Consider the following 21,858-nt stretch of genomic DNA (forward strand, 5'->3'; position numbering starts at 1 on the left):
CAGTCGTAGGACTATATTTGCTTGTTAACATTGACGATGACCTTTTCTTTCCTACTCACGTCTCTTCATATCTTATAAAATCTATATCAATATGAATTATGAAATGATACATCTAATAACGTGGGAAGTAACAGTAAGCAGACATGGTCAAATCTGTCGCCACCATATTCTTCTAGAAGGATGGATTTAATATTATTACACCGAAAAGAAAAGAAATAAAACAAAATCATATAGATACACCAACTCCATTATTTTTCTAGAAGAATTGGATCCCATATCATATACACGTTTCAACGTCGCAATAATTGAGCCACAAATCAAAAACTAAAATCAATATGTGTATGAAATTGGCCATACCTCACACTCTCACAGTCACACTCTACCTTTATAATTAACCAACCATAGACATTCACACTGTCACACATATCCATGTATGTTTTTGGTTCATGAAAATTAGGCTCATCCAATTTCAATTATATAGCCAGAGTTTCAATCCCTGCAAATTAGTATGTCCATAAAAAAGAAATCGCATAGAAATTGAGTTAAACGAAGGAACTTTTATTTAAAATTACTTTATTTTAACATCATTAATGGAGTAGTGGTATTTATATATCGTTAAGAATTTAATGTATTTTATATTTATTGATGGATAACTTTGTAATATCTGTTGAAGGTATGGACAATTTAGTATTTTCATATGCAAATAATATGGACGAGAAACTGACAAATGCATATGAGAATTGTCAGAATGTTGATGAACACAAAGTAGACATGGCCCATGTCCACTTTAATTTAACTTTATCATATAATATCATATGAAGTAATATCAAAGTACAATTTTATAGACCTTTTTTTATTGTATATCAATCAAAATTCAAATAGTAAATAATTTTACGAATCACAACATTCTACTTGTATACTACTACTACTAATATGTTTATTATTAAATGACATATGAGATTATAATTCCAAAGTAAAATCCAAACAACAATGATTGATGAAATCTTGAACATTTACAACAAATCATAGTTTATTGATTGCATCACACTAGAATTTGAAACACATCCAAGAAAATCAAACTAAACAAAACTAACAATCTAACCAATATTTCTCATAACCTCTTCAACAAAAAGACTTTGAGCATTGTAAGAAGATCCACCCTCCACCAATGCCGCCCTAGCCTTCCTCCCCATCTCCTCCACCTTCCCCCTCACCCCCTCCGCCGCCATCACCCGCCGTATCGCCTCCTCGATCACCTCCCACCCCACCGCCTCGGGCGGCCTCTCCCCCGTGAAATCCATCTTATAGTCTATCTTAATCGCCTCCGCCACCCCCAGCTCCCTGACCAGAAAAAACGCATTCAGCTGCTGCTCCGCGTAAAGCGGAAAAGTAGCCATAGGCACCCCAAACCACACGCTCTCCAGAGTCGAATTCCACCCACAGTGCGACACGAAGCCCCCAACCGCAGGGTGGGCCAGTATCGCCACCTGCGGGGCCCACCCGATAACCCTCCCGGTCCCCATAGTCCTATCCAAAAACCCCTCCGGGAGCACCTCCCCAAAATCGTCGTACTCCGCCGTGACTTTCATTTGACCTTTCTTTGACTCTGACTTCCTCAGTGACCACAGAAACCGACACTCGCTCTTTTCGAGGGCGAGTGCGATTTCTCTCACCTGGGCCCCATCCAAACTCCCCATAGTCCCAAAACACAAGAAAACCACCGAATTCTCCGGCTGATCATCCAGCCATTCCTTGAGGTCTCCGGCAAGCAGAATCTGCTCGCCGGAGGCTAGAACCGGGCCCACCGGATAAACATCCGGAAGCTTCTCCTCGGAAAGAAGCGCCTCGATCGCGTAACTCTCCATCTCGTAAAATGTGTTCACCATAATCCCTTTCACCTCAGAAATCCTCCTGACATGATCAAAGAACACATCCGGCCCCAAATTCTCATCGAAGAAAACCGCCGGAAAAACCGTCGCCGGCACCGGAGCTGAGAAGAACGGCACCGGAATCTCATCGCCGGAGTTTTTGAACCGGCTCAGATCCTCTTTTTTCTCGAATTTCAGCGCGACGAGGTATTGAAAGAGGCCGAGGGTGGAGGCGGAGGCGGTGAAGAAGAGGTAGGAAGGGAGGCCGAGGTCTTCGGCGACGTCGATGAACTTGGTGCAGAAAATGTCGAGCACGAGGCCGGCGAATTGGGAATTGGGGGAGTGTTTGATGAGATCGGAGACGGTGGCTCTGATGTTGGAGTGTTGGTTGTCGATGGTGTCGAAGAAGATGTGATTGAGGGGTTGTTTTGGGGGGATTTTGGGGAGGTTGATGAATTTGAGGCGGGAGGAGTGGGAGTGGGAGGAGGTGTTTTGGATGAAGGCGGCGGTTTTGGCGTCGTCGGAGGGTTTGGGGATGAGGAGGACGGTGGCGGCGAGGCGGGGGTGGTGGTGGAGGAGGAGCTTGGCTGTTTCAACGGTGGAGACGAGGTGGCTCAGCCCTGGAGATGGGATGAAGATCAGTTCGGCTCTTTTGGTTTCCATTTTTGCACTACTTGGTTTGTTCACTATGGAATTGACTAGTGAGCATATGCTTTACATTTATATAATCCGTGAGTACATGACTTCTCTACTGTCACATTTATCACAAAATACACTTTTTAAAGTCATGGAGATCCACCTCCTCTATATTTGAGGTTAACCCCGAATTTGAAAAAGTAGATTTTTTTTGCTAATTAAAACTTGTGGAAATATAGATTGTATATTAATTGTTCTCAACATGTATATAATCAGGCGATGGAGGTAGGTTGTTGTTAACCAATCTCTATAAGATTGAAAGAATAACATAGGTTATACTCATGAGATGAAAGCTTTGGATTCAGACAAGAGCTGGCAATTGTTTTTGAAAACAATTGATAAATTTACTGGTGTTGATTCAATTGATTTGCGAGAATCGTTGAAAATATTGGAGCAAACTGAATAAATTAACACTCAGCTGGCCAAACTGAGGTCATAAACCATGGGCTCGAGCAATATTTGAGAGCTAATTACACACACTTTAAATTCCAAAACTTGGCTGCAAAATTGTGAAGGGCTCAATTTTACTACAATACTTGGTATTGCTAAGCCCAATGTAAACTACTTAACGTTGAAGGCCCATTTTGATGGAGGCACATTGGTTCTATCTCATGACAAAATAAAATCAATAAATTTTGGGCAAACTACCCATGTTTTTATAGGCCTAAACCGTTGACGAATATTATCGTATCCAATTAGTTATGTCGAACTCATACTCATTTTAAAATAATTATTATATTAAATATTAATGATAATGATAGTTTCAACTTTCAATAATTCACATCAAAAGTCTCCTCTAATTATAAATCTCTTGAATTGAATTAGGTGTAGCAATCATCTTAATTTATGGCCAACAATTTGACCTTCGATTAAATTGTGCCATCGAAATTTGTAAAATAGTAGTAGTAATTTAATCTAGACAACGCTTATAGCATGCTCATCCCAACATTTTTCTTGTTAAAAATTTAACTTATTAATAAATCCTTACACGACACCCTGGCGTAGCCATTATTACATGTTCATCCCAATAATTTTCTTATTAAAAATATAATTTATTAATAAATCCTTACACGACACCCTGGCGTAGCCATTATTACCTCATTAATAATGGGAATATATATAAGTCTAAAACAGCTAAACTAATTATTATTATTATTATTATTATATCTGTATAATTTCCAATTAATTTGATCATATTAATTAAGTCCATGGCCATGGATTTGTCATTTGTTGTTCAGAATCCCTTCATACTCTCAAAATAACACTCTCTATAGTTCAAATCACAATCGCCGTTGAAGATTTAGGAAAAGAGTTGAATAGGAAAATCGATTCCTCACCGCCAAAGATAAGAAGAAATAATCACAAAAAGGTATACTCTATTTTCTTTTTGTTTCGGTTGTTTTGTGGAGTATACAATTTTGAATTTCTTCTCTTCAGAAACATGATCCAATCCTATTCACTCTTTCTAAATCTTTAATCAATGTTTTTCGAAGAAGATTGTGCTGTCAAATTAATGCTTCTACAAATTATTGTTTCCATTTGTTATTATGCGTTTGCTAATAGTAACTTTCAGCTTCGTATTAGTATTAAATTAAAGCAAAGCACCAGAAATGAGAGAAGTAAACTTTGTATGATCAAGATTCATTTTTTTCGAATTCACTAGATTCGAATCGGATCTAAAGTCTATCCTCAAATTTTAGATCTGAATTTTAGTTTTGCACTCATTTTATATTGTCATTTAAGAGATTAACTAATACAGATCAATGAGAGTGATCAATTGCTAACTTACTCTCTAGTTGCTAGTGGTCTAAAATTTTTCACATGTAATTTTCATTTTTATTAATTAAATTGAGAAAGATAAAAAAAAACTACCAAATTAGGGTCTTTGATGAAAATGTTAATATACTGTTTTGAAAATATCAATATAATGCTCTGAGAATGGAATTGAGTCCACGCCATTTCAAAGTTTGCTAGTTTATTGAAATTAATTAAGTTGATAGACAATAGTATTAAATTTTACATTTAACTCTGGCATAAAATTGAAGTGTAAAAATGAACCAAAGTGATTATTTGGAGTTATTGACATTTTATTTCTGTGTACCACAATTTTGGTACATGCAGTTTGGCCGGAAACATGTCGGAGGGCATCATCTTAGGGGCGATGATTAAAGTGGAGAATTTTCTGGATGAGTCTGAAGGTATAATTACCTATGACGAGCAGATCCTAAAAGAGGTAGTAAATGAGCTGAGAATGATGCTGAAATTCTTGAGCGACAAGGAATCGGGAGAAAGGAGCAGACTAGATGATTTGGTAGCTGAGTTTGCCGAGATGGCTCAATTTTCAGTGAGCCAACTAAGTCTTATTGCAGTAGTCTCCAGTGCCCGAAACTGGCTGAGGAAGCTAAAAAAGTGGATTATGGAGTTTGGAGAAACAAGTGTTGAAGAAGAAAGAGACAAAGGTATCGTGGTGGGCTTGGAGAAAGACGTGCACCAGCTTATTAGTAGAGCAATTATTTCCGAGTCGGGCTCCAGAACTATATGTATCAAAGGCATGATTGGTTCGGGAAAGACAACTCTAGCGAGACAAGTATACAACCATCCGGCCGTCGTTGAAAAGTTCAAGCACCGCCGTGCATGGATAAGCCTTTCTCGTGACACAAGTGAAAAGGAGGTGCTCGTTGAACTCATACACAAGCTTGGGTATACACATGATGGAGATTCGTTGTTGCTCGAGGATATTGACAACTGGAGTCTCCAAAGTAAGCTTTGGGATAGCCTGCTAGGAATACCAACTTTCGTAGTTCTTGACAACGTATCGCCAAAAATGAACTTGGATATCATCGATCGTGCTATTTCGCCTTCAGGTATGTAGAATTAATTCATATTTTGGTAGAAATAGAAATTTAAATGTTTTTTTACATGGCGGACGCAGAAAATGACATTACTAGGGGCAATATTTTGAAATTTTTTGTCTAGAAGTTTATTTTTGAGTAATTTAGATTATTAATAGGGGATTTTGTATAAATTATATAAAATTTGGATAAATTTTTAAAATAATTATTAGAAAAATATTAAAATATCCAATTCATTTGGGGCTTAAGCCCCTTGTAGGTTCAATGTAGTTCCGCCATTTATTACATGTCACTGTATTCATATCAAAATCACATCGTACATCCAATATATATCTATATAGGTTAGCATTAGGGTGCTACCTTAATTAAAGTCACAACATACATCCAATCTTATGCTGCCACGTGACTTGAAAAATGCAATACACATTTATATAAGCTATAGATTAATTTTGGCAGATTGCATTTTTTATTGTTGAGTTTTGCATTTTAGATATAGACTATTTAATTTTGCATTTTAGATATGGACGGATTGCATTTATTTATAGTTTATTTTGCATTTTAGACAATTTATATTAAAATGCAAAACTCAACAATATAAAATACAATTTGCCTGTAACGCAATATGCGGAAATGCATACATATCTTCACAAATGTATATTGCATTTTTCGTGCCACGTGGTAGCACATGATTGGATGTACGTTAGCACTCTAATTAATCATCCACCCTAGTGCTCCCCTATACACACACACACACACACATATATATATATATATATATATATAGGGATGTGATCCATTGCTAACTTATCTTAAGTTAACTTGTTAACCATAAATCAATGTATTAAAAATGTCAACACAATTATACTAAAATGTCATATAAACTTAAGTTGGTATTTTAATACATTATGTTGACATTGATATTTAAATGTCAACATAGTTTATTAAAATGTTAACACAAATGTGTTGACATTTTAATGTGATCGTGTTAACATTTTTAATACACTACGCTGTTGAGTTAGCAAGTTAGCAATTTAAGAAAAGTTAGCATTTTAACGCACTCCTAAGCTAAATATTTTTCAAAGTCTATTCTTAATACAAAAATGCAGAACCAAGATACGGAGGTCATTTTTAGGTCATCGTAAGATTATTCTTACGTCATTATGGTAAGGATGACATAAAATAATCTTAACATGACCTCAAACCTGAATTTTATAATATATGACCTAAAACTTCTTTATAATGACCCTTCGTGTTTTTGTTTAATTATTGACCATTAGATTGTCAAATCTCATGGTCAGTATTTGGTCTGAATTTTGTATTGAGATCGATTTTGTATTGATCGTTTTCCTATATATATATTTATGCAGCCATGGAAAGTAGGTTGCTGTTAACCAGTTGCTATTCAGTCATACCAGATTACTGCTATACTTATGAGATGAAAGCTTTGGATCTTGAAAAGAGCTGGCAATTGTTTTTAAAAACATTTGATAAATTTACAAGTGATGAGAACAAATTCTCAAAGGAGTTGGAGAGGAAGGGCAAAGAGATGTTGAAACAATGTGGGGGGTTGCCGCTAGCTATAGTAGATGTTGGAAGACAGAAGGCAGAGCAAAAACTTTCAGGGATTGAATTGGAACAACTTTTTGATTCAGTAGATTTTAGTGGAACATTGAAGTTATTGGAACCAATGTATCATGAATTGGATGAAGATCTAAAGCCTTGTTTCTGGCATATGTCCTTTTTTAAGGAAAATGCAATAATGAAAGAAGAAAAGTTGCAACAGATTTGGGATATAAATGGATTGAAATTTGGGTCATGTTCACAGTTAGCTAGTCAATCCGTTATTGAAGTCGTGCACCCACGCCCAAGGTTTGCTGGAGTGAAAAGTTGTCGCATCCATCTTCTACTTCACAGGCTATCCATCGAAAAAGCAGAGGAGAAAATGGGCTTTGAGATCTTAGGGAGCAATGTAAGTAATCGACCCTCGCGGAGTCCTCGTCATCGTGTTATTCGTTGTGGCAGAGAGAAGTTTAGTCACTCCACGAATCAAGACAAACAACTTTCTTCTCTCATCTTCCATGGAGGTGGTCGCTACTTGGACAATGCTAGCCAATCGTATTGGAAGAGTTTTGAACTCCTCAAGATACTCGACATGGAAGATTTTGGGGTGAAGACTTTATCAGAAACTATTGGCACATTGACCGAGTTAAGATACTTGGGATTGAGAAACAATTACGTACAAGAGATCCCACACTCGTTCGGGGGCTTGATAAAGCTTGAGGTTCTCGATATTGCTCAAAACTTTCTGATAGAGGTTCCGGATATTATCAAGGATATGAGCAGCCTTCAATATCTCTACATGTGTGATGTGATTTACCGGAACCCTTTGGAAGTAGATGCGCTAACGAATCTTAGGACTCTAACCCACATCTCAATTTTCGATTGCACATTTGAGGCCTCGAGCTTGGAGAAGATGACTTGTCTCTATGAATTGGGCATTGAAGAAATGGATGAAAACTCGAACGTAAGCAAGCTCTTTGCATCATTGGCTGAGTTGGAGAGTCTTTGTAAACTTACCTTGAGAGGGTTTCGTTTTAGGAACATGCCATGTTTGGACGAGATTGTTCTTCCATATAGAGTCTCTGAGCTCACGCTGAATGGGCGCCTAGCTAGGCTGCCAAGCCACGATATTATGTATCGAATTTCATCCATGTCTTTGGTAAATACTTGTCTTGACGAAGATCCCATACCAGTACTAGAGTACCTACCCCTCCTAATCCACCTCAAACTGCGAAATGCATACATTGGCAGAGATATGGTGATCACAAGTTTAAGCGAGGTTCAATTCCTCTACATCAGTGAGATGTGGAATCTGAGAAATGTACAATTCAGAGAAGGTTCAATGTTTGAGCTCAAGCAACTCGAAATCGAGAACTGTCCACATCTAGAGACTCTCCAACATGGAAGGGAGTGGAATCTGAAGAAGTTTAAGATGGTAACAACCAAGCAAATTGCAACAAAGATCATGAATTCAGACTTCGTCTCCGGTATTTTGGAGGTGGACATCAGTCCATAATTTGAAGGAGATGTATTCTATTTATTGGGATGTATTTTTTGAGATTGTTATATTCTTGCACACATGATATGAAAAATAACGAGCTGAATGCATCACCGCAGCCTGATCGAACGTCGCCAGCAGCAAATGAGTAGGACTAGGCCGTCGAAGATTGATCAGCCCAAGCGAATCAGATCCCGACCCATGATGTATAAGGACTTCGTCAGCAAATAAACCATGGATTTCCTTTAGATTTATTGCATGTTATTTACCTTATTTTTGTTGAACTATTTTAGCGATGACGCATAAGAGCGTGATAGGGTTGACCATCTACAAAAAGGGGGAAAAGGAACAAGTCAGCACCGTCACAAAAGGTGGAAAGGATAGAAAGTGTGTGATCTCAAATGGTGCTGCGAAAGTATATAAAAGTCACAGGTGAGGGTACGAGGGTAACGTCGCGTCCAAGGTTCCCGTTCTTAAGGCAACTAGTCGTGCGTCTTCTGTTCGCGTTTCGTCGAATTCCCACATACTCTAACGGCCTTATACTAGTCCTTCTACGTCTCTATTGTTGGTACAAGCGCTGTGATCGTAGCTAAGTCATGTTAGGTTCCAAACATACTAGGTTCCAAAAGTCCAAGTCTAAGCATAGCAATATTTGAACATAGTCTCACGCAATCACATTCGCATTTCACAAACTTTCACAAGTTCTCATGTAACATTCAACAAATCATTCAAGAAGCATCGCTTCGCATTCATAATATTTCTAGCACATAAAGCATGCTCTCTGGGTCCAGAGGAAAAAAACCCGAGGCTCGATAAACCGTAACAGCCCGCCCTCCTAGGATACAATAAATGCGGTGGCTGCCACCCGAAACCAGCTCAAAAGAAGTAACCATAGGCTAGGGTTTCATTTAAAGAGTGCTGACCAGAAGAAATGAAGGAATATCAGAGTATTTAATGCAACAACTTAACCTAGAAGTTTAAAGGAAGATAGATATCATAAATGACGATCAAAAAGTATCTGAAGGGTACGACACAATATCCAAGACAAGGTCACAAGAAAAGACTAAGGCCTCAAACCGAAGGCAAGATGCAAATATTCCCAAAAGAAATTCCAAAGAGTATCAAAATTCAGCGGAAAACGACCAAGAGAAAGAATAGTTATGTATGAAGACACAACTACGCTTGAAGTTCGACATATCCACATTAATTAGTTAAACTGCTCAACACCCGCCACCGCTCGTCATCATTCAACCTGCATATAAGGAAAACACATGCAGGGCTGAGTATTTTGAAATACTTAGTGAGCTCGTTGCCAAAACATTTATTAGGTTATGCCACCCTTACCAAGTGAACTCGAGTTTTAAGCAGTTATAAAAGATATATCACGAGTATCACAAAATATATTTTCATAGACTGGCCAGTCAAAATAACCTCCCATTTTCTCATCAAATAACAATCATTCCATGGTGCGACGAAAGTGTGGCCACACTTTTCGCCCACGAGACCGGCCGACTAGCAAGGACGGCTCTCGATCCCATCGTGTACACAGCCTGGTAGAGCTTGCGGCCCATACTCAGACCCGAATTCGTATAAGCAGATCAGATATCACATAAAAACAAACATAGGTATGGCATAACAGTTAAACCACCCTTATATCGCCCAACAACATTTAGATAAAATAAAAGAGAGAGTTTTTAGAGTAAAACCCACCTCGACTGCTTAGTTTTCAAGTAGTTTCGCTTTTTCGTTATCCGGCTTTGCAACCAAAGTTTCACCTTTTAATCACATAGGCACATATCACAAATTAGGTTCAATACTACTCTTACTCATGTATGTCTTATTACTTTTCCCTCTTCCCAACGATTTATCTTATCATCACTAATTAATCACGATCATGCTTATCACACAAGATTATTTAGCCATCAAACACACGCTACACAACACAACAACATACACACACGCCGCACACACACACACACACGGCACACACACACACATGGCACACACACACACACACGGCACACACACACATACATGTTCCCACACCCTTTTTTATCCCTCTTTCACTCAACCAAGATGCATGAGGGTTCAAGAAGACCGATTAATCGGTTAGAAGAAGAAAAAGAAGAAGTAGAAGAAGATCAAGCATAACTCTTAAACAAAAATACCTTTTTGAGAAAAACGATCGGTAGAAAACAAGTATTAGCCTTGATTCTTCAAAGTTCTTGGATTAAACTTCAATTCTTCTCCAAAAGATAGCAAAATATTGAGAGTAGAAGAAGAAAATTTGAGAGAGTGTATGGGAAGGAGGGGCCGAAAATATGGGGGCTAGGGTTGAGATTTTGGTTCTTATTTATAGAGTTCAACAAGATCTTTAGGTAAATAAATAGAATATTTGGTAAGATCTCATTCTCCACAAATTAAATAAATAAATATTGTGAAGTAGGGAAGAAGAATTAACAAAAATAGATTAGGGTACTAGGCATGAGATTTTCGAAAATATGGCCTTCCAAAAAGTCAAGATTTTGTTTTGGTATTTTTCCATATAGAATAAAATATCATGGAGCAAAATAAAAATAAGGAAAATCCTCCATGAAGCAAGGTAAGGGGCGATTTCTAGCCCTTTTAAATAAGGCATGAATTTTTGGAATATTAACTAGAATAGGGTATGACAAGATCTCTTGAAGTATGGAAAGAATTGGTAGAATAATTAAATTCTAGGTATGGAAGGAAATCAAACAAGGAATCAAATAAAATAAAAATAATTCTTTCCTTCCCAAGTAGAGTGATTTTCAAAAATCACAAATAAATTAAGGGGCTCGATTTTCCTCCTTTAGAATGAGGAAATAATTGGGTCTTGGATTTAATTTGGATAAATATCCCAAGAATTAAATTAAATCCGGAAAAATAAGAATTCCCTCTCCAAGGAGTCTAGGGTTCGAAAAGTTCAAGAATTGGGTGACAAGTATTTATGGAAATTTTCTCTAATATTCTCACTCACCCTTAGATAATTAATTTACCACATAATCTCACAAATAAATAAATCACATGTCACATCATTAAATCAATAAGTTTGACTTTTCAAACTTTCAACGCAAACCCTAGACTCAACTCGGCCATAGCATCACATGCAATAAATGCATTCACGACTCCACGTCATCAACAATTAATTCTAGGGCTCTAAAAATTAGGGTTCTAAATTCGGGATGTTACAATTACCATCTTAAACTTGTTCAATTTCTTCATCAACTCCTCTGGGAGGGTCTCGAGATGCGGGCAGTTGATATTTAGTTGTCCCAAACTCCACATTGCATCTTCTCCAACTTGTATCTTTCTAAGATTCCACAACTCCATGTGTAGGATTTGGAGCCGAAAAAAGCCGCGGTCGCTGATCACCATTTCTCGACCAGTGTATGCATTCTGCAGTTTGAGGCGTCGCAGGCAGGGCAACTTCTCTAGTATCGGCATGGGGTCTTCGTCAAGACATGTATTTACCAAAGCCATGTATTTGATATAAGGGAAATTATCCGCACTTGTATCGAGTTTCTCTAAAACACGAATCTCGTCCAAACAAGGCATGCTTCTGAAACGAAACCCTCTCAAGATGAGGTCACGAAGGTTCCCCAACTTAGCCAGTGATGAAAAGAGCTTGCCTACATCGGAGTTTTCATCAACTTCTTCTATGCCCAATTTTTGGAGACGAGTCATTGTCTCCAAGTTTGAACCCTCATATGTCCAATCATGAATAGAGATGTAAGCTAGGGTCTTAAGATCCTGTAGCGAGTCTATTTTCAAAGGCTTCCGACAAATCACATCAGACATGTAGAGATGACAAAGGCTACACATTTCCTTGATAATATCCGGCACCTCCACCATAAAGTTTAGAGCTATATCGAGAACATCAAGCCTTTTCAAGCCCTCCAACGATCGCAGGATCTCTTGTATGTAATTGTTTCTCAATCCCAAATACATTAACCCACTCAATATGCCGATAGTTTCTGGTAAAGTCTTCACTCCAAAACCTTCCATGCCAAGTATTTTGAGTAGTTCAAAACTCTCCCAATAAGACGGGCTAACATCGTCCAAATAGCGACCACCTCCATGGAAGATGAGAGAAGCAAGATGTCTGTCTTGATTGTTGGAGTGATTAAAAATCTCTCTTCCACATTGGATAACACGATGACGGGGATTTTGAGAGGGTAAATTATTTCCGTTGCTCCTTAAGATCTCAAAGCCTATTTCCTCCTCCGCTCTTTTGATTGCTAGCATGTGTAGTACTGGATTCCTGCTACACTTTTTTACTTCAAGTTCGAAGGGGAACTCGTGCACGACTTCAATAATTGATTCTTTAACTAAACCGGCACACGGTCCTTCACCCAAAAACCCTTTTCTATGTGTGTCTAATCCACTTGTAGCCCATATGTGTTCCAACTTTTCTTCCCTCATTATTGCATTTTCCTTTAAAAAGGACATATACAAGAAACATGGCTTGAGCTCCTCATCCAATTTATGATACATCGGTTCCAATAGCTTCACTGATTCACTCAAATCAATTGAATCGAAAAGTTGTTCCCATTCAATCCCCGAAAGTCTTCTGCCTTGCAACATCTATTATAGCTAGCGGCAATCCCCCACATTTCTTCAACATGTCTTTGCCCTTCCTCTCCAACTCCTTTGTGAATTTGTTCTCATCACTTGTAAGTTTATCAATTGTTTTCAAAAGGCTTCACATTGTGAGTGTAATAGTTGCCTGAATACTCACCATCATAGCAACTTGTGCACACAATTCTACTGCCCTTGTCTGCATCTGATAAGATCAATTGATACAAAAAAAGACTTATTAGTACATCATATCAGGCTAATTAATTGTTACAAGAAAGTTTTTAATTTTAAGTGACAAATCAAAATGAAAAATAGTTTCTATTTTTAAAGGACAGATGTTGTATAATAGTATAATATGTTATACCGTGAAGAAGATCTCGCAAGATATAACTCAAATTAAATCCCTTGGACAAGTCGTCGAAAACGATGAAAATTCGCTTTCCTTGCAGGTGTTGGTGAAGCATCCGTCGTAAACTTCGATTGTCCATTTCCTCCAACAAGTAATCTCTTCCAATTAATTCCTTCTTTCCTACCACCATCTGTTGTATCAGTTCCACAAGTACCTCTTTGTAGCTCATGTCACTACAAAAGGACACCCACCCACGATGCTCGAACCGGCTGACAACGTCCTTATGGTTGTACACTTGCCTGGCAAGTGCTGTCTTTCCGATACCAATCATGCCTTTGATGTACCAAGCATTGTAGAGACATGACTCTTTTAAAATTACCTTGTCAAGCAACTTGTGCACATCTCCCTCCAATCCCACCACAACTAATTCGTCTTCGTTTTCTCCTCCAACATTTATCTTATCACCTCCAAAGTTCATTATCCGTGTTTTTATCTTCCTGATCTCATTCTGGAAGGTCTCGAACACGTGGTTGAAACTGAGATCGTCCATGTCCGTGTCCAAGTCCGCGACATCTTGAGCCATCTCGACCAAGTCAGAAATCAAGTATCTTAGTCCGCTCCTCTTTTCCGTTTCCAAGTCGCACAAGAAATCGTACATCTCGCCCAACTCGTCTATTATGTTCGCCACGGACGTGAGTGGCACACCGGCGTTTGTGTATGAAATGTCTTCCATCATCCCATAGATCACGTCCTCCGCCATGTTTGTGCTTCTAGAATAACTAGTACACTTAATAAGATCGTAACATTGAGTAAAAGTTGTTGAAAATTTTGTTAATCGAGAATGAGATTCACCCCATTATAGAAAAAGATTTATCAAATGTGATTACGTTTTATTGTGACAGAATAGAACAATTGTGTAATCGAGTGAACAGAAACGTAATGAAGACACAGATTTATGTGGTTCACCAACGTTGCGTTGGCTACGTCCACGGGCGTCCACATTGTTTTCAAAGTACAAAGTTATGCGCTCTACTTCTATATAAATAGGCACACAGACGACGGAGTAGACCCAATACAAAATTAAGACCTAAAATAGAAACATGTAATAGCGTCGGTCAGCGAGACTCCCGTTCGGCTAGCGACAAACCGTACAGATTCAAGGCATACTAACACGTTTTGTGGACGGTGAAAATGGAAATATTACACGATTGGATATGGAATGAGGGAATACTATTTACTCCTTCCGTCGATGATTAAATGTCCCATTTACGATCAGCACGGGTTTTAAGAAATTATTTGACTTATAAAGCAAAGTGGGTAGAGAAAGTTAATGGAACGTGGACTCAACTTTTATACATTGGTTTTATAATATAATAATATGAGTGGAATGAGTTAGTGTATTGTAAGTCAAATTATCAAATATAGTAAAAGTGAAATGAGACATTTATTGGTGAACGGCTGAAAAAGGGAAAATGAGATATTTAATGGCAGGCGGAGGGAGTAATATTTGGTCACTATTCTATTTTCTTAAGAATTTCCATATGTAGAATATGAATTTAGGGTCCAAGAATTTATGTTTTTAAATTCGAATATAGAAAGTTCCCAAATCTAAAGAGATTAATAACTCATTTTCTCTATTTAATAATGTGCATACAATTGAAATTAGTGAATCTTTTATAAGTAATTTCACAGCCTATCCAGATGCAATTTCACAGCCTATCCAGCCTATAATATAAAAAGAATAAAGTCAGCTATATTAATGTAAGCCATGTGAGAGGGAGGCAAGTGGATGCATCTATTACTTTAAATTAGTTCACAGTTTTACTGTAATACTCTTTCCATGAGGTAGATTTCAAATTTGAGTAATGGTACGAAAATTAAAAAGATTGTTTTGTAGTATGTTAATTGGAAAGAAAAAATATATATTCTAATACTTTAATATGATATAACTTTTTTTATAAATTAAAAATATAACTATCTATTTGCATGGCAGCTGTTTTTTACTAACATTTATTTTATCTTAATTAATTTCTTCTCGAATTTGAAAATATCTTAAACTCTAACCATAGATTTTAGGTTCAAACAATAAAATAATGGGGGAAAATAGCTGGCTTGCACAATTATAATAATGTGAGCCATGTGAAATAGAGGCATTTAAGTAAATCAATTCATTGTTTCACCAGCTGCTTGATTCAATGAATTCTATTAAGATCTAGAGAGGCTAAGTCTCCAAGTTCTGGTGGATTAGGTGACCATTAATCTTAATTTATAGTACATTTTAATAAAGTTAAATTATTAATTGATCTTTACAGTTTACACTGCACCCTGATGCAGCCAAGAAGAACACCTCATAAACAGTAACTAGTAATTCCTCCGTTCCAACTAAGTTGAGTCAACTTTTGGGCACGAAGATTAAGAAATTGTGTTAAAAAAATAGGAGAGATGAACAAAATAGGAAAGATAAAGACAGAAGAAGACAAAAATACACGCAACAAACAAAATCTATCAGCTTCTAACTATGGATCAATATTCTCCTCCAATATTCGGGAGGTTAAGCCCGAATTTCTAACATTTGTTGCAATGTGTTTGGTTGTTACCATCGTAAACTTCCTCAGACCCTCCATCGACCCAATCTCTTCCGGGAGGGTCTCCAGATGTGGACAATTCTTGATTTCTAGTTCCTTGAGAGCCCACATTTCACATCCAACTTGTATTTGTATTTTCCTAAGATTCCACATCTCATTGATGTGAAGAGCTTGGAGCATGGGAAACCCGCTCTGCTGGATCATCATTTCTCGACCAGTGTATGCATTCCGCAGTTTGAGGCGCTCAAGGAATGGCAGCTTCTCTAGTATTGGCATGGGGTCTTTGTCAAGACAAGTATTCACCAAAGCCACATAATTGATAAATGGCGGGAAGTTATAAGGACTTGGTAGACTAGATAGGAGCCCATCCACTTTGATTGCAATGAGGCGATCTAGAACGCCAATCTCGTCCAAACACGGCATGCTTCTGAAACAAAACCCTCTCAGGATAAGGTGGCTAAGGCTCTCCAACTTTGCTAGTGATGCAAAGAGCTCGCCTATATCCGAGTTTTCATCAACTTCTTCAATTCCCACTTTATGGAGAATAGGCATTGCCTCCAAGCCCGAGATCTCATATATCCAATCATAGATCGAGATGTAGGTTAGGGTTTGAAGATCCAGTAGCGCATCTACTTTCAAAGGGTTTCGGTAAATCACATCACACATGTAGAGATGACGAAGGCTACACATTTCCTTTATTATATCAGGCACCTCCACCATAAAATTTAGAGCGATATCGAAAACCTGAAGCTTTTTCAAGCCCTCCAACGATCGCGGGATCTCTTGTATGTAATTGTTTCTCAATGCCAAGTATCTTAACTCAATCAATGTGCCAATTGTTTCTGATAAAGTCTTCACTCCAACATCTTCCATGTCGAGTATTTTGAGTAGTTCGAGACTCTCCCAATAAGACGGGCTAGCATTATCTGCGTAGCCACCACCTCCATGGAAGATGAGAGAAAGAAGTTGTTTGTTGTCTTGACTTGTGGGATGATTAAACTTCTCTCTGCCACAATGGATTACGCGATGACGAGGATTCCGAGAGGGTATGCTATTTCTATCACTCCTTAAGATCTCAAACCCTATTTCCTCCTCTGCCTTTTTAATGGATAACATGTGTAACAGAGGATTCATGTGACACCTTTTTGGTTTAGTGTAAAATGAGCTCTTGTTCAAGACTTGAATAATCGACTGACCAACTAAACCGTACACCAAATGTCTTCCTGTAATTAGTCCACTTGCACTCCAAATTTGTTCCAACTTTTCTTCCCTCATTATTGCATTTTCCTTAAAAAAGGACATATGCAAGAAACATGCCTTGAGTTCATCATCCAATTCATGATACATCGGTTCCAATAACTTCAATGATTCACTCAAATCAACTGAATCAAAAAGTTGTTCCCATTCAATCCCCGAAAGTCTTTGCTTTGCTTTCTGCCTTGCAACATCTATTATAGCTATCGGCAAACCCCCACATTTCTTCAACATCTCTTTTCCCTTCCTCTCTAACTCCTTTGTGAATTTGTTCTCATCACTTAAAAATTTCTCAATTGTTTTCAAAAACAATTGCCAGCTCTTATTAGAATCCAAAGCTTTCATCTCATGAGTGTTGTAGACGCTTGAATTAATAGAATCATAACGACTCGTGCACAACATTCTACTTCCACTGCCGGCGTCTGCAAAAAATAATTGATACAAAAAAGAAGTAACTCATAAGTCTACAAAAAGAGTATGTTAAGACAAACACAAAAGACGCGAGCATACCTTCTTCATCCAAAAGATCTCGCAAGATGTAAGCCAACCGCATTCCTTTGAATAGGTTGTCAAAAACTATGAAAAACCGCTTTCCTTGCAGGTGCTGGCGAAGCATCTGTCGTAGACTTCTGTTATCCTTTTCCTCCAACAAGTAATCGCTTTCATTTGATTCCTTCTTTCCTACCACCATCTGTTGTATGAGTTCCACAAGTACCTCTTTGTAGCTCATGCCACTGGAAAAGGACACCCACCCGCGACGCTCAAATCGCCCATCAACCTTCTTATGGTTGTATACTTGCCTAGCAAGCGTCGTCTTTCCAATACCAATCATGCCTTTGATGTACCAAGTGTGGTACCCGCACGAATCGTTTAAAATCGCTTTGTAAATCAACTTGTGCACATCTTCGTCCAATCCCACCACCACTTGTTCTTCGTTTTCTCCTCCAACATTTTTCTCACCTGCTCCAAAGTTCATCATCCGCGTTTTTGTCATGTTGATCTCATTTTGGATGTCATGAGCAATGTCGAACATGTCGCTATGATGGAGATCTTGAGCTAACTCGACCAAGTCGGAAATCAAATGTTTTATCATGCTCCTCTCTTCCATTTTCAAGTCACTCAAGAAATCCAAAACTTCTTTTAGATCGTTGATATTGGCCTCTTTGAACCAACGTCGCTTGATATTTTTACATGTTGCAAGAGAACTCTGCAGCTTTTCTATCATCTCTCTTAGCTCTTTTATATTGGCTTCTTCCATGTTTATCTGCACATATATTCAAATTTATTACTTTCTCCATTTTCAAATAAATGTCATATTTACCTTTTTTCCCCTGATTAATTCCATTTATGCATAATTTGAAGGCCTCTAGAGAGTAAGAATTAGCATATGCTGATCAATATGAATTTAGGGATCCAAGAATTCATGCTGTCAAATATAAATAGAACAAGTTCCCAAATCTAAATAGTTTACACTTTACACCTTTTCTCAATTTAAAATCATGCAATTGAAATTAGTAAAACCTCTTCTACTTATCTATGATTAACATTGCCTATAAATTCATAAATCTTGATTAAAAATACTAGCATTATTTTGAGTGCTAGTAAGATTTAACTAAATCGTGCAGATCTACAGAACGAGATCTTCTCAAAATCTTCATTGAAAATTCAGAAAAGTTGGAATTTTTTTCATACCCTTGATATATTATGGTGGTATACATAATTTAAAATTCTAAAAACTCTATATTTGATTAAATGATTTTGGATTGAATCGATTTATGAAATGAAGGATTCCAAAATCCAAACTTCTTGATAAAAAAACACAGCAACATATATAATCATGTGATGAAGCTTATAACTATAGATACAAAGTAAGGGATATAAAATACCTTTTTGAGAAATGTTCTTCTTATCTTTGCCGGTCTCAAAATTTCTGATTTGAACGGTTGAGACTTGAGAGTGTGATATCATCCAGAGTTGAAAGAAATTTTGGAGTACAAATTCATAAACTTATATTTTAGCAAGTTAATTAATTCGGATTACTTGGAGAATAAAAATAGTACTACTAGAATAAAAATAGTACTACTATAGCCAGCTTAGTGCTTAGAGAGTTATAATTAGCCATGTGCGAGGAGGCAAGTAGATGCAGCTATTATTTTAAAATTAATTCATATTTTCCTATATATCAGAAATTCATATTCCTCAACATTTCTAAGTCCACGCACCAATAAATTATTTCGGGATTTCCGATAACATAATTATTCTAAAGTCTCCTCTAATCGTCATAGCAGCATCTACCTTCCAGGCCAACTATTTTTTATAATATTTAACTTATTCTGATTAATTGTTTTAAGAACTTCTAGAGCTCAAGTCTCCTCTAGTTATAATTATCCTGCTGGCAATCATCTTAATTTTGTTATCAACTTAATAATATCTTTATCTTAAATTCTTAATCTAGTTTTTAAAAACCGACGTTCTGAATTAGGACCCTAGGCTGTAGGTTTTTTTTGTTTAGTTAATGTTTATTTAATACTACTATCGTCCAAAATTAGATAAAGTTATAAATGACACGGACATTAATGCACCATTGATAAAGTAGATTGTGAGGTCCACAATTAGAATTATGCGTAGGGTTAATATTTGTTTTAAATTTTTTTTATTAGTCTATTTTTAGTGGACGATTCAAAATAATAACATTAATATATGTTTTAGAGCATCCACAATGGATGCCCTAGTGGAAGCCTAGTGAGAGCCCTAGTGGTTGCCACGTCAGCATGCCCTATCTTTCTGCAGTGGTGGAGCCTTACTGCATGCCATATCTCTTATCCACTTTTCATTTCAATTTTAAATCATTGTTTTTTAATTTTATTTTTAATTACTATAAATTACCATAATATATTATTTTAAACACCACAAATGCAAAAAAAAAAAAAAACTACATTACTTAATTGAAAAGTGGAACTACATCATACTTAGATAAAAAAAAAACTACATTAAAACTAAAATACTAAAAAAAAGAAAAAACCAAACTAGTCATCCAAATTCAACCTCTACGCCAAATTCTTGATCATATTCTTAGTCCTCTGTCGGGCTTCTGGATCGGTTTTTTGACGAAGGCTGTTTTGGGCGTCAAGTATAAACCTATACTCAACCACCTCGCGATAACCTCCGAACTCCTCGATCGCCCTGTCCATGAGCTGAACAGATGGAGGAGGCGCAGCCTGCGGGGGGCCGCTGATCCAGACGCGCCCGCCTTCGCCTTCCCTTTGGCCTGGGCTTTGGCAGCCTTGGTACCAATGGAACGTCTAAAAGTAGACGTAGGCGTGCCGGAACTCCCTTCCGGCTCAGCGTTCAGATCCACATGAGATGGGCCGCTGCTCGTGTAATCGCCAGCGGCGGTGTTCTTCGTCCGCTTCGGAGCCGAGGATCCAACCGGTATCCCTCCGTTGAACTTTCCCTTGTCCTTCAAGATCAGCCAAATATTGTACAGCTTGAACTGCCCGAACTGTCGTTGGTACTCGGACAACGACTTGTTGAGGACATCCTCCATGCTCTCACCGCTAGCCCTTCCGTCCCTATTCCTGTTGTAGATATAGCAGAAGTTGTTGATGTGGACCTTGATCCGATCCCAACACTTGCGCAGCTGAACCTTGGTCCGCTTGAACGCCCACTTCGGTTTCACCTCGTTGTAGCGTTCCTCAATGCGATCCCACATCCTGGCCGAAGTATGGTTGTTGGAGGATATCAAATCCTCCGATACATCGACCCAACACTTAGCTACCTTCAGGTACTCATCCAACTCGTAGTCAGTACGCCCTGTTGCGTACTCCTCGTTCGGCTCGTCGTGTGGGAGTGGGAGTGGGACTGGGACCGATGGCGCCTTTTCTTTCCGTGCCATCTTCTTCCTCCCTTTCTTCGGCGACGGCCGCACAGGGGCAGGAGGTTGCCCACAACTAGGCTCCATATCCTCAACCCGATACTCCTCGGTGCAGAAGAACGGATCGAACTCAGAGTCGTCAACGAAAGTGGATCCTACAAATCCGGGCGTCTCAACCCGGTAGTCTTCGTGGCCGGGCCACCGGGCGCCGCCGCCTCCTCCAAACATCGGCATATCGTCGTCGACATTATTCAGGGTTGGGTATTGACTCGGATCCATTGTTGAAAGAGTGGATATTGAGAGAATATAGAAGAGAAAGTGAAAGGTTTGGTATGTGAAAAGTGAAGAAAATGGAGTATTTATAGTGGTTTAAATTAAAATTAAGGTTAAATAATTAAAAAAAATTACGAAAAAATTGGGCTCGGGCTCGGGCTCGGGCGCGCCTCTGCAATGGGCGCTCGAGCTCACGCCCGATCGATCGGGCGTGTGATCGGTCGCGACCGAACTCTCGGTCGCGCTCGGGCGTGACCGACGCCTGCAATGGATGCCCGACCACGCCCGAGCCCGATCTCGGCCGATCGGGCGCGCGATCGGGCATCCATTGTGGATGCTCTTATGGACGGAGATAATATAACTTAGGGCATTTCATCGAATTGTTTGATCTCAAACTAGTGGATTTTAAATTAAAAAGAAATTTATTAGGCCATTAGCAATGGAAGG

General features: G+C 38.3%; 4 protein-coding genes across 4 annotated transcripts; 1 reads left to right on the forward strand and 3 right to left on the reverse strand.

Moving 5' to 3' along the window:
• Positions 1 to 966: 966 nt before the first annotated feature.
• On the reverse strand, positions 967 to 2,550 carry LOC125193131 (putative UDP-glucose flavonoid 3-O-glucosyltransferase 3). The gene has a single exon (XM_048090873.1). The coding sequence runs from the start codon at positions 2,529 to 2,531 to the stop codon at positions 1,098 to 1,100; it is 1,434 nt and encodes a 477-aa protein (XP_047946830.1). The 5' UTR covers positions 2,532 to 2,550; the 3' UTR covers positions 967 to 1,097.
• A 1,253-nt stretch (positions 2,551 to 3,803) lies between these two features.
• LOC125193405 (disease resistance RPP8-like protein 3) lies at positions 3,804 to 8,747 on the forward strand. The gene is made up of 3 exons (XM_048091188.1): positions 3,804 to 3,933; positions 4,686 to 5,428; positions 6,784 to 8,747. Exons 2-3 carry the CDS (start codon positions 4,699 to 4,701, stop codon positions 8,490 to 8,492), a joined length of 2,439 nt encoding a protein of 812 aa, XP_047947145.1. The 5' UTR covers positions 3,804 to 3,933; positions 4,686 to 4,698; the 3' UTR covers positions 8,493 to 8,747.
• Positions 8,748 to 11,669: 2,922 nt separating this feature from the next.
• On the reverse strand, positions 11,670 to 13,082 carry LOC125195578 (putative disease resistance protein At1g59780). Its single transcript, XM_048093716.1, has one exon. The coding sequence runs from the start codon at positions 13,080 to 13,082 to the stop codon at positions 11,670 to 11,672; it is 1,413 nt and encodes a 470-aa protein (XP_047949673.1).
• A 2,785-nt stretch (positions 13,083 to 15,867) lies between these two features.
• Positions 15,868 to 19,221, reverse strand: LOC125192666 (probable disease resistance protein At1g58602). The gene is made up of 3 exons (XM_048090286.1): positions 19,151 to 19,221; positions 17,775 to 18,528; positions 15,868 to 17,686 (listed from the first exon to the last, which is right to left on the reverse strand). The coding sequence occupies exons 2-3, from the start codon at positions 18,520 to 18,522 to the stop codon at positions 15,942 to 15,944; spliced, it is 2,493 nt and encodes an 830-aa protein (XP_047946243.1). The 5' UTR covers positions 18,523 to 18,528; positions 19,151 to 19,221; the 3' UTR covers positions 15,868 to 15,941.
• Between the last annotated feature and the right edge of the window lie 2,637 nt (positions 19,222 to 21,858).

This window comes from Salvia hispanica, chromosome 6 (genome assembly GCF_023119035.1).
Source record: "Salvia hispanica cultivar TCC Black 2014 chromosome 6, UniMelb_Shisp_WGS_1.0, whole genome shotgun sequence".
Lineage (NCBI taxonomy): Eukaryota > Viridiplantae > Streptophyta > Magnoliopsida > Lamiales > Lamiaceae > Salvia > Salvia hispanica.